The sequence below is a fragment of the Stegastes partitus genome, unplaced genomic scaffold (assembly GCF_000690725.1).
Source record: "Stegastes partitus isolate 25-593 unplaced genomic scaffold, Stegastes_partitus-1.0.2 Scaffold697, whole genome shotgun sequence".
In the NCBI taxonomy this organism is placed as follows: Eukaryota; Metazoa; Chordata; class Actinopteri; family Pomacentridae; genus Stegastes; species Stegastes partitus.
The window spans coordinates 130339-147916 of record NW_007578428.1 but is presented as its reverse complement, the minus strand read 5'-3'; the positions used below and the strand labels follow the sequence as shown (position 1 = coordinate 147916).

The 17578-nt window shown below is 42.2% G+C and overlaps 1 protein-coding gene across 1 annotated transcript; it reads right to left on the bottom strand.

The window, feature by feature from the left end:
* Window positions 1-388: 388 nt before the first annotated feature.
* On the bottom strand, window positions 389-17361 carry kansl1l (KAT8 regulatory NSL complex subunit 1-like). The gene is made up of 16 exons (XM_008290825.1): window positions 17317-17361; window positions 15627-16734; window positions 12165-12312; window positions 11005-11157; window positions 9689-9783; window positions 8918-9092; window positions 7693-7867; window positions 7049-7180; window positions 4983-5129; window positions 4668-4765; window positions 4151-4263; window positions 3782-3854; window positions 3585-3697; window positions 2847-2967; window positions 1297-1537; window positions 389-881 (listed from the first exon to the last, which is right to left on the bottom strand). The coding sequence occupies exons 2-15, from the start codon at window positions 16697-16699 to the stop codon at window positions 1322-1324; spliced, it is 2832 nt and encodes a 943-aa protein (XP_008289047.1). The 5' UTR covers window positions 16700-16734; window positions 17317-17361; the 3' UTR covers window positions 389-881; window positions 1297-1321.
* Between the last annotated feature and the right edge of the window lie 217 nt (window positions 17362-17578).

Genomic DNA, 17578 nt, shown 5'->3' with positions numbered 1-17578 from the left:
GGTTTACTATGGTGTGACCCAGTGATGCATGCATGTTGTAATTCTAACATCTCCACTTTTTTTTTTCTTTTTATATTTCTGCTTGTAGATCCTTTGACCACACTTGTTGCATTTTCAGTAGTAGGCTGTTGGAAAGCTGCATTGTGTTGCTGTTTTGCTCTGATGCACTTTTTCTTATCTGGTTACTTTCAACACAAAAGAGGTCCTTTACTGAGAGAGCATGATGATTTATGCAATCCATCAGTTTGCACCCCCTTCCAAGTATGGCCTCAACGTGATCCCTGACCAGCTTCCCTCTCTGGAACATGAACAACCTCGCTCTACCTCTGTGGGCTCCACATACAAAATCAGTCTGCCCCCCTCAAAAAAGGAACCTGATGACAAAGCATGACATCCAGTATGTTTACTAATGTTTATGTTTACTAATAACCTTCTCATTTTCATAAAAAATATATTACAAAACAACAACAAAAAGCAAAAAGAACATATGAAATTTAAAAGTACATGTAAATCAAGTAACAGTTACATAAATAAGAGTATGTACTAAAGTCTTTTTATAGAGACATTTTAAGACAACTGTGAAAATAAATATCATGTGACAACTACAAACAGTACATAAACCCGACACTACAGGGGAGCTGCTGGTATATATTACTGTACATACAGTACCTATTTTATATTAAAACCTGAAATTGTGGTAGGAGCTACCAAATCCGTTAAAACTACTGTGCCATGTGTCACAATACCCACAAAATAAATCACTTTTGCTATAAAGTATTCAGCTGTTTACATCAAATCGCTCTACCGTGGAATGTATTAAGTATCCCAGTTACGGGGTGCCAGGGCCCATGTTCTGGTCATGGCCCCTGACATGAAGAAATCTGGAAAAGAAAGCATAAAAATAATCATTTAATAACATTTAGTAGTCAAAAATAACCCTTTATGTTGACTTTCACTTCGTAAATGTTATTATTTATAAAAAGCCTAAACTACACATCATGAGTGAGTGAATCGTGTCTTTGTAGATTTAAATTAACAAATAATTTTATGCAAAAGGACTTACTGAATAGACTAATTAATACAAAGACAATTCAGTGAGTGAGTGAAAAAATCAGTGAATGAACTTCCTTTAAAATTGTGCCAAATGAATGAACAAATCAGGAGTTTATTGAGAACAAAACAAATATAGTATTAAGCAAAATTGCAAAAAAAACAAAAACAAACTCTGCTTACAGCATTTGTAAGCCCCCATAATCATGATCATACTAGTAAGCAATGGATTCATTTCCCACTTACATTAAAAATTGAAGGCACCGCTACCTCAGCTGCCACTGGGTTTAATTCCCCTGCTTTGTCCTTGGGAGGGCAGTGTAGCACAAGACGACTGAGCTGGGGAGTGATGGGAGTTGGAGTTCTTTGATGTCAAGGAGGCTGAGAAAGACTCGGTCCACTTCAGTGCCACTTTTTCTCGTTTCTCAGAGAGCACTTCCTCATTCTCATTCAAAGGAAACACTCGCGGCTCCCAGGGTGTCTGAGGCTGCAGAGAGGGACAGAGAGTTGGTATAATGTAATTCAGCAAATACACAAAATCTCTGTGTTATCCACAACACACAGCGCTGAAGCTGATTTGCTCTTTCCTGTCAGCTCTTTCACTGAACTTCACCACTGATGGTTGTATCATACTGTGGCTCAGATGCCTGTTCGAGACATCAAAGGCTGTGCTTTAATCATGGTTTGTATGGACACTGGAGTACATAAGAAGTGAAAAGCAGTGAAGCAGGGGATATTTGTGGTGTTGAGAAGGTTGATTAGGAAAGTCTGGTTTAGTAGCGACTCGCTCCTTCTCCAATCAAAGCAAAGTGGTAGTGAGCACTGCAATCAGAGCATCATCAGATGTAACAGGAGTGGACACGAGTGTCTGTGCCGGCTCTTAAGAAGCCATCCAGCATTCATAGCTCACACGAATGGGAAAGACCGTTGGTCCTCAGCTCCTTTTTGCTGCTTTATATCTCTCCTCTGCTGAAGGACAAGTGATACTGATTCGTCTTTGAACGAAATGTCAAAGAAAATACAGAAAATAGCCTTCAAGCAATGTTTGGGGTTGAAGTGAAAACTGATTTATCTATAAGCAGTATATTTCTCAATTTACTCTTTATGGGGACTCAGCCAGCCTGTTCTCCTTTTTTATCACTTTCATATCACAAGAATAAATTGGCTGCTATGACCCTTGACCCATTATCATTACTTTTTTATGGCGGCTATCCATAAGAGGGGCATCCTACAGCTGCATTAGGCTTGTATTTAATAATCTCCCAATCTGAATTTACACATTTTTCAGTGCAGTGGTGATTTTACCGTCTTTTGATGTGCCATGTTTAAGGAACAAGCTCGAAAAATCTATTGATGCATGAATGTTAGTCCACCAAAATCATCTTCAGGATCAGGGTTAATAGTCAAGTGCAGTCAAAGGTAAGCCACATGTAACTGAGAAAAAGGAAACACTTAAACATGACAGTGAATAGCCAATAGAGGTGCAGCGATTCTGCGTTACATTGCAAGATAACCATCTGCGACACTTCACATATCTGTGTATTTGACGAACAAAAATACCTCTGAAAAGTCAAAAAAGCAGGATTTTTTTCCTACATTATGGTGTTTGTGTGTGTTGTAGTTATTATTCATACCCTCATTCATTTGATAAGAAACACCAAGAGCCATCAGAAAGTAGTGACTGTGGTAAATCATGTTGTCTCACCCCTAAAAGAACACTGGTGTGTATGAGCACCTGGATCAGCATACTGTCGTATTGGGATTCGAAGTTTCATCTGTGGCGCTTTTGATCTTACCAGCCACTCCTCTGACCTCGGCTGTTCATCAACATCCAGCTGAGCGCAACTCCACTCCGCGGAGCTCTCCTCTCCTGATGTGGATATCCCGCCCCCGCTGCCTAATAGCCTGCTGCCAGATCTGGAGTGAAAAAACAAGCATTACCCCATGAAACTCTGTGAGAAAATTTCTCAGCATTCCACTTGGACACAGGCTATATTTACATGCAGGCAAACAAAGTGTGCGACAGCTGCACTGCACATTCAGCACAGTCTTGCAGTGGATTGGATCTGATCGATATGATTTGAGATATGATCTGTTAAATCAGGCTTCAGTTAAGTATTTACTGTGTGATAGATTTTTATTTAAATATGATGGAGCATAACCACATCTGATACCACCGAAAGGGTGACCGTCACACAAGGAGGACATCGTGAACTTGTAAAACCATTGACACCACAGTTTAAATCCTGGGTCAGATGGGCTGTATAATGTGTATATAGATAATTTCCTAATTGCATTGTTTCATATTGCGATTTTAATTTGAAATACATTCATTGTTAAGCTCTAGTTATCATACTGTAATAAAAAACTGAAATATGACAAATACTGCCAACAATTCCAGCATTCCAGAAAGCCTATTTACTCTCCTCTATCCACTTTATTCACCTTGCATTTAGGTGCCACCTGATGTGACAGCTTTCAAAGGGAACTGTTTTCAATGCTATATTTGTGAGTCTGTGTGTGTCTGTGTCCACCTTGCAGATCGCCTGCAGCATTTTCTCTTCTCCCAGGACGGCCAGCGCAATTTCTCTCTCTCCTCCAAAGCGAGGTGCCTCTGAGCAAAGACTTCATCACCGAGATCCTCAATCTGCACAAACACAGAAGGACAGAGATGATAGTTTATTCATGACGGAAAATAAATTGCTTATGTCCAAAGGAATGGCACATTTACCTGATCCTCCTCGTCGCACTCTTCCTCCTCTGCCTCCGTCTCCATCAGAGACTGGGCGTCAACTACTCGCCAACTGCAAGAAGGATATGTTTTGTCCACTATAAGCACAATAACAACATGTGCCACTGTCCGTTTCTTTTTTACTCTTTTAAAAAAGAGTAAAAATACATGATTATATTATTACAGCAATAATCACTTAGACTGAACATGTACTGAAGGGTCAAGTACACACAGTTTGAAAAATACATTTATACAAATTGCTGACATGCTGTCGAATTGACCTCAAACTTCCTGCGCTGTAAGTTTGTCCATTAGTTCTGCCTGTGGAGTTTAGTATTATGGTTCATTGTAATAAAGCATAATGCATACCTGGGTGTTTGGATGTCCTTGTACTGCAGCTTTTCCACTTTAGTCAGTGACATGGGAATGACAATGTTGTTGATGTTGTACACACTCTCTCCCTGGCGTTTGCGAACGAAGCCCTAGAAGGTATTAAAGCTGAGGTTAAGAGCAACGCAATGATTCAGAACTGCTCACATATTCAGAGTCATTCCACACGGTCAGAATGCAACAACAGAGCCTCAGATTTTATTTTTATATTCAATACATATGCACAAGTGATGCAGTATTTATATCATATGGGTGTGTTTGATATATTTCTCTTCAGTCGATCACTAAACTGATTTGTGAGATTTGTTATCAAGAACCGAGGCGCGCAGTATTATGGAGTTAAAAAGCTTCTGTTTAACACTGTAATGCGTAACCGGTCTTACTTCCAACAATTGTAAGTTTACATGTATTATTTGTATAATTTGTTTTTCCAAGCATGTGATTCAATTAGCGTTTGAAGAACAGAAGAAAAACACTCATATTGTGTGTGTGTTACCTGTGAAGTCTGTTTGTGTGGAAGGTGTGAGGAACTCTCTTCCAGCACATCATCTGAACTTTCTTCTTGGTGACAGAGCTGGTGCAGAAAATCCTCATCTGAGAACACGAACACACACACACACACACACACACACACACAAAAGTACATTAAACTAGCAGTAACAGGAACTACACCATAAACAAGATCTTAATTAACAGAAGTCGTATTTAATTTAAACTATATTTAACTAAAAATAGGACATAAATCAGTCTGTGATCAAACGGTTTGCTGCACACCTGCAGTGCAGTGTGAGCATGCACTGAATAAACACACCTTCCATCAGCCTGTGGATGTGTTTTCTCCTCCTTTTCCTCCGATTGTCTTTGCTGTGTTGACTCTGGCCAGAGCCTGACAGCCTGATTGGTGACAGACCCATGACTCTGGCTCTACGATGCCGTGCGTGGTGCTTGTATTTGTGACCTATCGTGAAACACACTGAGTTAGCACACCACAGGAACTTCTTTTCATTCCACACGATCCTCCGGTTCCTCTGGGATGTTACACTTTTTCACAATTCCTTGATCATTATTATTTTGAAAATGAGCTGCTTCTCACTTTTCTGACCAGGTTGATTTACATTAAACATATTGCTTACTTACTTACCTAATCTCATGAAGGCAACAGGCAGAAGTAATAAAGGAATAGGAGACAGGAGTTAATAGGCTGGCCTAGGATGTACCATCTAAATCAATAATATCGTTCACCCTTTCTATTGTAGTGCACAATTTCTTTTTTCTTACGCTGTGCAGCTACAATAGTTGACTATTAAATAAATTACATCACTAGTCATTAACCCACATGTCAGTTGCCCGTGTTTTCCTGTCCCGCCTGCTTTGACAGTTTGCGTAATCGCTTTCTATTTTAGCTACTATCAGCTATGATAAGAGGTTTCCATGTGTCAGGCTGTTATTTTAGGTGACGTTTACTTGACAGACTGTCTTCTTCTGCTATTGACAGAGGAGAATAAGATCATTCAAGCTGACAGGAAATCAACAGAGTGCTGTGTGAGTGACGTCTTCATTCCTTTTCAGTCTGCCTCCTTTCTGTCTCTTCCTTTACACTCTCCCTCTTTTGTCTACATCATTTCTTGTCAGTTTTTTTTCACCTTTATATTTAACGTAAGAAGTACAAATGAAAAAATAGGCAACTTATAACATAATGTTTGGTCCACCTTTGCTCAATAAACAGGGGACATTCTTTGACCAGTTCACATCATCCATCCCTATAGTGGACAAACATGAGGCCATGAGGCCCATTTAAAGGCCGGAAGCCAGAGCTTCCACAGGTATGACAATGAAGAGCTAAAGGATCGTTCATTAGCCTCACACGATTATACTGAACAATGACACATACTGACATGCAGACATGCCAAATGATTTCATTTCCATCTACTACTCAGTTGGATGCCTCATACAGACCCAGTGGGATATCTGACATGCTAGGAACCAATTATGACAGTCGACTGGAAGAAAACAACCAGACGCAGCGGTCGGCTTTGAAGCAGCCATTTTATTCACAGTGATTGTTTCCCTTCACTGAATGTAAGCAAATGGGAGAATTGTCTGAAGAGACAACTGTGTTTATCATAATTATGTATGATTGATTATTTGGAAGCCCTGTAGAAAAAAGAAAGTCATTTGAATTTATGACACATTAAAAAAAAATGTTGATTTTTACGGTATATATGGTCTGTCTCTAAGTGTAGCCCTGTGATAGACTGGTGACCTGTCCAGGTGAACCTGCCTTCACCCTGAGTCAGCTGGGATAGACTCCAGCCCCCTATGACCCTAGTGAGGATTAAGTGGTGTATAGATGATGGATGGATGTATGGATGGTATATATGAACAATTACAATTTGAAAAACAAGATTCATGTACAGACTTAAAATAGATTTTGTGCTGTGCCATAAGAAGATGGGACACAAGTACAACCTCACATAACCTATCATTCCACTACATTACATAAAAGTAGAGCTGGGCTAGGCTCCTATCCTCAATAAAAGTGAGAATGTAGATGCACTCTTTGAAATTGCCCATGTCTTTCACTCCTCTTATTCACTGATCAACTATGACATGAATACAGTAGCATGCTTGGGCCCTGATCACAAGCAGAACCAACATGTAGTGGATCTGTCATTGCTACATAGTACAGCAAATTTGTTTTGCTGTTGAAGTAAGAAAAAAAACAGAAATGTCCTGCGCTGTCATGAATTTTTTAAGCAAAATAAGATGAATTCAATGCAGAGCAACAGAGAGCAGACCAAGCAGAATGTAAGAAAAGACAGCCCCATAGAACAAGATAGAATATGTAATCAGTGGCAGTAAATGAAAGGATCTCACCATTCTGCAGTGGAGTGGAGCTGCGTCTCTTGTGGTTTTCTGGGCTGTACAGTTTGGCGTTGATAACTAAAGGTCTTTGGGACCACTCTTCTCTGGCCAGGACCCCCTGTACGTTATGGCACGTAGTAGTGTCTGGGAGGAAATATGATTTTTAAATATGTCATGAAAATAATAGTTTGATCACCCTTTTGCTTTCAATTACTGAGCACATCTCTTGATGGGAAACCAAGGTAAACACACATCAAACCCCCGGCATCCATTGTTCTCTACAGTTCTACTTCCCAGAATCTGTGTGTATTAGAACTCCACAAAAGCAGCAACCATATCATACTAACCTACACAAGCTTCTGTTTGACATGTCCGATGTGCTACAGCCTTGACATGAGAAGGACAACATGGCCAGTGTGCTACACTTCAGAACGTCTACCATGTCAAACAGGAAGCAGTCAAATGAATCGTGTAACCTTTATCTCTACAACAGGTGTAGATAAGTGAACATTAAAGTTAATTCTACCCCCCAAAAAAACTTAAATGGCATGCTATTTAAAAATAAATTCATTAATGGGGAAAAAAAAGACATTGGGGGGTTCAAAGCATAAAACTTTAAGCCTTTTCCATGTCTTATACAGCTATGTTTCTCCTACCGAAGGAAAGCGAGGACACAGAGAGAGGTCTGGAGCTGAGGGTACTGGAGGAGATGACCCGACTGGAGCTGCACTCAGGATCAGAACACGAGACTACAGGATCGCAGGAAGAGCAACTTGAACAGGAAGATGATGAGAGAGAAGAGGAGAGGGCAGATGTGGACTTTCCCGAGTCCTAGAGCACAAGGATGAGAGAACACAAGAGAGAAAAAGTAATTTGCCACATAATACGAAATGGTCAATGGAGCGCAGTCGGGACACAGAGTTTCTTTATACAGTATTAACTTTCTCTTTGTGCTTTGTTGGGGAATGAGTCATAAAGGTTTTAAAGAAGTTGATCTCCACTGGAGCTCAGCGATTAAAGTAATTAAGCTGTTAAAGGCTTTCTTTTTTATCTGGCAGTATCACAGTGGTAGTGGATCAGGTCTGCTTATTATAGTAGCTACAACTGCTCTGGGTTCTGTGCCATCCAGATTAGCAGTGCTCAGGAAGATGTTGAAACTCTATAAATACGCTGGTGTTGGGCTTTCAAATGCATATTTTAAAACGCTGAACATGTACCTGGGAAGTAAAAGTTTTATCCGGTTTGTCGATTTGCATAGCTCATTACTGCTCGTGGTGTGAAGCTAAACCGGGTTTTGCCAACCACTGACTTGACACGCCACCATTAGCGCCCTGTGATTTTATCTGCAGTGAGAGCACCTCATTATGTGTTGGCCCACGTTCTAAACTCAAGCTACAGCTTTAAAATAACACCATGCATTTGAACATTTGAAGTAAGGCCAAGAGACATCATTCTTTAATTAAAAGCAGGTGTCCGGCTTTAAACATTAATTCCTATTTAATTTGCTGAACTATTTTAGCGATATGGCATTCCACTGCTGAAGCCTGACTCAGAGCGACCGCTTTGAAGCTACGTTTCAAATTAATCTGGACGTAATTCAATTAAATAAATAAACCAACGTGTTTGACAGCTTGTACATACTGTCTCATTTTCAGCCGCTTTTAAACCTTTTGATTAAAGTTAAAATTGGTCGACACTGTATATATAAGTGGTTCATTGTAAATAAGTACGTCCAACATCTTGGTGAAGGGAATATGTACATGATCCCTAGCTCATTCTTATCGTAGGAAATGTGTCTGAAGTGTGCTCTGACATTTATATATTGCATGTAGATGGTTAGACAGACAGACTGGGGGAACAAGGAGCCTACATCTGACCTACCAGTGGACTGCTGGGGTTGTAGGAGTTGAAAGTGAACAGCTTGCGCTTGTGGTAGGTGACCAGGGGTCGGGTCCGGGCGCAAACGCATGACACATCGGCTTTGAAGAGTCTCCTGGTCCCCAGTGTCCTTCTCTTAAAGCTCCCAGGCACAAAATCATTATCTCCTCTTTGTCCGCTGCAGGAATCAGATCAGATGAGGTCATGGAAATGTCAGGGTTAGGATTCACACTAACACCACCAGTGCTAAAACAAAAAGAGCAACGTTTTCGAGGTGTTGATCTCTTAGATCTTGTTCACCAATAACAACTACAAACAAATGATACCTCCATAAACCCCCGTGTTACTGTACATGACTAAACAAACAGAATGTCTTCCATTTATTATGTGGCTTTTATCTTCACAGCCAGACAGGGAAAGTTAAAACGACAGCAGAAATAGAAACATGAAGGGAAGTCAGGCAAGATGAAGAGAACCACGCTGTCTTCCTGGGTTATCTTACAAAAAGAAGCATGTTTTCAGCCTTATTAACATCACCTGTAGCCTCGGCCTCAAAGAGACAACATTATCAGTACTAGTTTGTTGTTTTTTTATGTATTTTATAGTCGTACTATTATCTATTTCTGCCAATACAGATTAGGAGATTATAACCTTACCTTTAGGTCAGATTTCCTCAGAATTGTACCTTTATTGTTTCTGAACATGTGTTTGTGAAAGTATTCTTTCGCTGCAGCTCATGAAAAGCACCAGCGATTCGGCTGTAACACACTCTACCTTCTCTTGAGTTTCCAGGTCTGTGGTGCTTTTGAGAGCGGTGAAAAGCTGAGAGGAGGCATCAGACTGTTGACCATCTGACTAAGCTGGGCACTCTGTAATGAAGATATCACCCAAACAACAATAATGCATTTCACAAATGGATTAATTGAAACTTAAGTGTGAAATACAGAAACAATACAGACTATGAAACACTGCATCCTTGGTAGGACACACCAAGACAGCACGACCAAGGTGCAAATTTATCCACTGCAGCACTAAAGAACAGCCGTTTACTTGCAATTCTTTTCTTTTTTTTTTGTTTAGCAGTTATTTTATTTACTATTGACTACTACATACACTAATTGATTATTATAATTGATGTATTCATTGGCTTTATTGCAGATTTTCATGTGGCCTGAATGTGCACACTGATTTTATCTCTCATCTATCTGTATCTCATATCTAATTTTATATCTGCACAGAAAGAGTGGAAAGCCAAATGGTAAATATGCTCAGGGCGCACACAAATACGCACACGTTACAGTCCATAAAACAAAGAACACCGAGGCACAGAGGGAGCGTGTCAGAGACTGAGGTGAAACACGAGCGAACCTCGGACGGGCATTCACTCGATGGAGAGCACTCAGGGACTTCAAAGGGTTCAACATTCAGTTGGCATCACTTCTACTGGATCAGTAGGTAACAAAACCTGCCCAATTATTACCACGACTGAGCTCTCCACTCTGCCTTTATCATTGTGCTGGGATCAGGGCTTCTCTTTCAAATTGGGCCGCTTATGGTTGTTTCTTGCTTTGGATGGCAGCCAGGCTGTTCCTAGTAGCCGTGCTGCAGCGCTCATGTTCCTAATGTGAGTTGAGAAGTTGTCTGTTGCCACTTTGAACTAGAACAGTTTCACTTGTGTACTTAAGTATAACTTTTATTACCACGAGGACAGTCTGCACCGTGTTAGATTAATGGGTGATTCACAGCCTCGACAGCTGGAACAATGAATAAGGCTCCTTCCCTCTGAGTTGATTACATACCAGTAGACTTCATAAAGCAGCAGGAATCATTCATACCACCTGAAGCCTCTCATTTAGCATAATAACGCACAGGTCAAACAGTACACATGCTGTAATTGATTAATTTAATCCTCTCAGTCTGACTCTGGGATATAACATTACAGATAAGCAGCCTCTCGTGCTTTTCTACACACAGCACTGAAAAGGTATTAACTTCTGACATAGTGTGTACTATTACAGATTACTAATCCTCTTGATTTCAAACTCACACCTGGTGTTATAGGTGTGTGTGTGCTAGTTCCTCCCTCCTACCTGTCTTTCTATGTTGTGCAGAAGGCGTGTGGGGCTGCAGGGTTCAGTGTCAGCATCCGAGGCTGTGCTGGATAACCCTGCCATTTCCCTCAGCAGGGTCTGCTGAATCTGCCTGTCAGTCAGTGGCTGGGAGTCTGCAAGCGCTATGCCACCCTTAGACAGACATGAACAGACACAGAGGTAAGACAGGTCATCTCTTTGTCTATTATATATTTGTCAGGTCCTACTCACATTCTTACTTTCACTTTTCATGGCATTAGTAGTCCACTGAAGTTGTAGTAAGTTTGCTTTGTTTACCAATGGTGGTATAAAAAAATGCTTAGTGCATCTAGAATGTGCTATAGTCCAATCTGACTCACAGCTATACTGTAAAAAATCAGGTGTTCATTTGGTCAGTAAGACAGGAAGGACTGACTAAGTTTGTGATTAGCTGACATTATCTTTACACTAAACAGACTTGGTGTACTAAGACTTGACCAAAACTCGTCTGTCGGTTGTCCACTACAGGTCAGCCAATATTGTTTTTCAGGGCCAAAACAGATATTGATCAGTAGGATAATACAGCATAGTATTTGTGTTAAAAATGAAAATCTTGGTGTCAAAATTTAGAAAAAAAAAATCTAACTCCACCATGAAACTTTGTTGAAATGCCTTGTTTATATTTTACTGGTGTCTTGTAAAGAGAGAACTTTTATCTGTCAGTGCTGATAGGCTATTATTTTTAGGCTTAAAGGCTTATATTTCGCTCTTGTTTTTATATTTTGCTCTTGTTTTATTGTACTTAATATTTATTAGGCTTTTTTTCCCCCTAAAAAAAACGGGACCTGAATACAAATGTCATACCACTAACATGTGATTGTGAGCTGGCATGACAAATAGTTCATTGAATCCTTGAATCCTATTACTCATGGTATGCGACCAATCAAACAGTGCTGTGAACGGGGCACAGAGTGGTGAGCACTGACAGAGAGATATGGTTGCATCGGAGCCTCAGTGTAACCTTTCTAGATTGATTTACTTTAACTGGAGCTTAACAAAAACAAAACTCATAACTGGAAATATGTTAAATCTTGTCTCTGATAATCAGCTGGCCAATAACTGGTTGACCCCTAATCCCAACAATCCTTCGTTGAGGTGGTTGTAGAAGACTTTTGTCATACCTTAGTGGAGCGTATGTGCTTGTGGCGCTCTACCAGTTGTTGTATCCTCCCTTCCAGTTCAGTCAGACGCAGCTGCAACCAGCTCCATCTGCTGCTCAGCTCCGCTCTCTCTTCCAGCCACTGCCTCTCACAGCTGCTGCTGCTGCTGCTGCTGACAGGAGGGCCCGGGTGATGGATGACAGAGGAGGGCAGTTACACCCATATAATAGCACTATAATATTATACTCATCTTTGTCAAAGGCTTTACATCCTGATACCACATCACAAGAGAAGAATTCTAAATCCATAAATGCCTTGAAATGTAATCATAAACTGGGCAATATTTCAAGAGGCAATCATAAAACCCAGCATGGCCATTAAAACTGACCAGTGGAAGTACATGAAGAGGTTAGCATGAGAACCACTGGGAGGAATACATGAGTTACCAGAGGGAGAAGAAACAGGAAAGGAAAGAGAATGAGATAACACAGAATCAGGAGAGACACACCAGGCAATTAATCAGTTGGCAGATTTGTAGTGAAGCTCCGTCAACATATGACCTATTTTACACAGTCTTGTTGCCATGAAGCATGTAAATTGTTTAGCATCCCAACAGCATGGGGGGTGAAATTTGTTAAAGCACAAAGGCCTATCTAGGCCACAGAATAACACACAGTTGATTTGTGTGGTGTGTGTCTATAGCATGTTTCCATGGCACTAGCCTGTTCAGTTAGCATTTATCTTCGCTGTGTGTGTGTGTGAGTGTGAGTGTGTGCGGCTGGCTGACTTCAGCAGGGCAATAGTTGCTATGGCAGTGCTCTTGGACCTTGGCTAGGACAGAGAGGGACTCCCCCACTTCAAACACTGATGTAGGGGAGGGAAAGGTTAGGCTCGTCAGCAAGCAGCCACACACAGTGTACTTTACAATACCCTTTGATATTATATGGTAGTGGTGTCGCTGTTAGCTCAAATCAAATACCTCAAATGCTGTTTGTGTACCTCAACGCAATTACACTAAGTTGATGGTCAATATGTAAAACTGCAGCCAAAAGCAAAGCCAAGAGTCGGTTAATGGCTGCCTCTCAACTTACTTTCACTCAACCCTGAGCCAATATCTGTTTGTTAAGCAGTAGGCGCTCTTTTTCCTCAGACAATGAGCAGACCTGGCTGCCCTGCAGCTCTTTCCAACTGTATAATGAGAAAATTCCAGGAATATTTGCCAGGCATTAGCCGAGACAGGAGAATAGGAAAGAAGGGGATCGGCTGCTTTATACCTGTTAGTGTGCATGTTCACAAACTAGACACTGAAATACACATTTCTCATGATGATATTGACTTTCCTGAATAAAATATGGGATCTAGAGATGTAGTGGCTATCCTCCACAGTGAAAGAATTGTGTGTTTTCACAGAAAAACCATGGTTGGGGAAACGGCCAGCTCAAGCAAGTAGTTCTGGGTTTACAAAGTCCTCGTCTTGGCTCTTGCACAGGCATTAGGGTTTTTGGGTGTGTCATACATTTGAACTTAAGCACTTAGTCTTTCACAAATACTCCCATATAGTACATTTAAACAAACCGAACACAGCAAATGAGCAGCAGCTGCAGGTGGGCAGGACTGCTGCCAGTGCAGAAAATGAGCAATCTGGCTATGTGCTTTCAAAAAACAAGTCGTGTCACTGCTTTACAAGTTCATTCTTGAAATGGTAAAGGCCAACTATTTCCACAATTTCTAAAGGAGAGCAATGACCCATTACATCCCCAGCAAGTCGCTATCCTCTTCGAGGAGGAACCTGCCATAAAACCTCCCCGGGGGAGATTTACTGATGAAGCACAGAGCATTGTTCCATACAGGAGGAGAACAGACTCGGACAAAGGGCAAGCTGACACTTCCAAGATGACTGAAGCTGGCCAAATAAAAAGACACACAAGAAAACAACACACAGACATAAAAAATCTTGTCTCATTCCTGTTCTCAGACCTAATAAACACTTTTGGTTAGTTTACTGCATGGCATTGTTTTGGGAAACAAACAGAAGGGTCAAAGAGCTTACTGAAGGGATAGATGGCAGTGTACTTACACTGGACCTATCCTGCACACTGAAAACTGGATTGAAGATCACTGTTCTCTCTGTTATGTTATACTCCTGTTACAGATCAATGTTAGCCCCAATGTTCCCCTTTTCTGTATTTATTAGTGTTTCCTATTACCTTAGTTATTTCGCATTAGGACAACAACATTAACCAATTCAAGATATTAAACTACAGATAAAGACATTGACCGGCAAAATATATTTTGTAATTCTGACCATAACTATCCTGTGGCTTGTTAGCACCAAAAAAAACCTGCTTACAGGATGTCACATCACACAGCCATTTAAGATGTGTGTCTTTTTTTCTTGATCTGGGGCGAATACAACTCCCTTTAACCGAGTACAGCAGCACCACAGGCATCCAAACCTCCCATACAGGCACACACTGTAAAAATGTTTTTGACTAGAAAGAGGAGGAGCTGAGGCGTGATGGCACAGAATGGCTGGCAAGTCGTTGGCTTGCTGGAAAGCCTGTGTTTATTTCCTACCCTGTGGGTAAAGGGAGCTGGCTAGTCAGTTGAATCTGTTATGACTGCAGCATGGAAAGAGAAAAGTCTCTGTGTATGCATGGTTAAAAAACTGTCATAACATTCTCCACAGCTGGGAGGACAAAACTTGTACTTACGACAGCCACACTGTAAGCTTCGCTGAGAGCCAAGTAAAACATGTAACTAACACTGGGGAGGAACGTTGGACCTCATACACTCAGACAGCTGACTTTCCAAAACTGGGATCGTAAAGTACGTGCTGGATTTTTTGTGTCATTCTTGACATTTGCAGATGTTCATGACATAATGCCTCCTTCCTCATAATGTCAAACAAACTTAAGCAAATGTGCTCATTCTCTCCAATTTACACCATCAGTATCTATTTTGATCTAGCGCTCTCTTTTTTGCGTTTGCAGTGCTTCTAGTGTAATAGACTGACTGGCTGCCTAGTTTGAGAGTCTCCGTGTACTCTCTCCTTGTCCAAATTACAGAAGAGGCCGATGATTTCAGGGAGAATAATGTCTGTATTCTGGCAACTGAATCCCAGAAAAGCACAACAAATAGTTTGCGAAGTTTGTGAAACTGTTTACTTCACCATTAGCAGGTAGCTTTAAATCTGACAGTGAAATGATACGATTCAGCTCAACATGAAGGGTGAAATATGTGATTCAGGGCATTTCAAAAGTCGCTCCTTTCCAGCTTGTGTATTTAGCTGTAATAACCCACTGTGCCAGCCTCACACAGCACTTACCGTTCAAAATAAGAAGCATCATTTTCTTGTGAAGAAACAAGCCAAGCCTTTCAACTTCTATGTGTTTCTGAACAAGCAATACATCCCACTCGGCCAGCTGGTGCACAGAACATATGCAGCTATATATAGACTACTTCCATTTGCTGGATACTCACACAGGTGAAATCTTGCCACGGATCGTTTCCTCCTCTGGCTCCTCATCTGAGCTACTGCTGGCTGTAGCCTCAGAGTCTAAGGCCTCCTGCAGGCCTCTCAGCACCACCTGACTGGAGTGGCTGAACTCTCTGACCTCTGTGAGAGCAGACGGTGCTGCGGACGGCTCGAGCCAAGAAAACTGTGGTCTACTTTCCGCTTGTGGATGTAGTACACCAGGATGTATAGAGTCCAAGCTGCCAAGAGACACACCTCCAAGCTGACGGTGTTTTTTCAGCCCTTCCAGCTGCTGGCTGCAGTGTCGCAAAGCGTGCTCTCCTAGCAGAACTTGCAGTCTCCTTTGTAGGCTCCAAGCTCGGCTGTGCAGCCCTGCCTGCCTGGTGAGCTGCTCCTTCACAGCCTCCTCGAGCACAGCTTTGGTCGTCGGCTGATCAAGACTCACCCTGCCAACGCAAGGCTGCGCTGAAGCTGGAGGAAGAAATCCCATCCTCGCTGTTTTCTCCTGTGTTATTGTAGGCGAGGTTGCAAACAAAGGAGTGTAGCCCTGGGACTGGGAATATAAAGGACAAACACTGGGAAAGGTAAGAGAGGAGTGATGCACATCACCACCATCTGGCCCACATTCAGGGGCAGCACTCTGTCCATGCAGCAAACACGCCTCTTGGCTATTGTGCTCAGGGGCACGGACTACAAACATGTCTGGTACACCTGGGAAGACAGAGGCCACCTGATGAGAATCCCTCTGGTCTGTATCGAGGGACAGGAGGCGGACAAACGAGCCGCCTGGACCGGGCAGGGGCATTATCTCACACAGGTGGGCAGATGTTTGCAGGCATGTTGGAGCTGCCGGGTTTGCAGGGGCATCCAGGAGGCTCAAGGTGGGGCAGCAGTCCGGCAAGCGAAGTGAGGAGAGGTTCAGCCACATCTTCTGGAGGCCGCCGTCATCCGTAGAGCTCATGTGAGGCTCCAGCTCATTGCTGGCTCTTCCATCCGAGTCCATCCTGACAGCGGCGGGAGGCGACGACAAGTGGATCCCGTGGCCATTTTTCAGGATTTTGGTCAGGGCTGGGGCCATAGCCCTGTCTGGGCAGCACACTGCACTGGTTGTGCCTTAAATCATGTGACAGAGAGAAAAACTCATGTTGGTAACTTCCAAAACTGATGACAAATGAGTCTGAAAAAACACAACAGTAATGCCTTAGCTGACATTAAGCACAGTTCTTCATGAGAAACAGTACTAGTTGGTGAATATGAATAAACAATATGGCAGAATCAGATAAAGTCACTGAGAGTCTGAACAAACGGCACTTCAACGTCTACCAGTTAACGTGATTTTACGGGTCTTTTCAGAAGCTTAATGAGAACAAGAGTTTATTACTGATTCTCTCTGCGTCCTGTTCGCCTTTTATATTAACCTGACTATGATTCTGGGTCGATAAATTTGCTTCATTTGGGGTTATAACGACCAAACTAACGGGTGAGTGCTGCTGTAACGGAGAGCAGCTACGGTGAAGACACACAGATACCAAGTGGTGTGAAAAGATAAAGAAAACACAGGTTAACTAGGTTTAAAAAATAAAAATAAAAAAGGTGCTTGTGTTCGCCCACCGACGGTAAAACGTTCAACCGACCTAAACCGCTAAAACAAACGGCTCCGCGAAGTCCCGTTGAAGTGTATCCGTCCGTACTCACCTGAGCCGGGGGGAGCCGTTGACCTCACATCGCTCCCTCCGCCGGGATTTGCGGCTGAATGTGAGCTTAATTCTCCCCGAGTTTGAACAAAAGCTCCGTTAGAAAAGTCCAACGCGACGGGTTTGTGTGGTTTTCACACTGGAGGAGGGGGGCGGACACCTGTGTTTTCCGTACGGAGCGCTCGGCTCTCCGGTGAGCTGCTTCCTCTCCTCCTCCGAGCCCCAACTGCCGAGAGCGCGCACGGAGAGGAGGCTGGACCAGC

Bases quoted from the DNA above. Each gene is read 5' to 3' on its own strand.
- kansl1l (XM_008290825.1), bottom strand. From the start codon at position 16,699: ATGGCCCCAGCCCTGACCAAAATCCTGAAAAATGGCCACGGGATCCAC. The intron at 12,313-15,626 runs GTGAGTATCCAG...TCCTGTCAGCAG, and splicing joins CGTGGCAAGATTTCACCTGT to CAGCAGCAGCAGCAGCTGTG. The intron at 3,698-3,781 runs GTAAATGTGCCA...GTGTTTGTGCAG, and splicing joins AGTGCGACGAGGAGGATCAG to ATTGAGGATCTCGGTGATGA.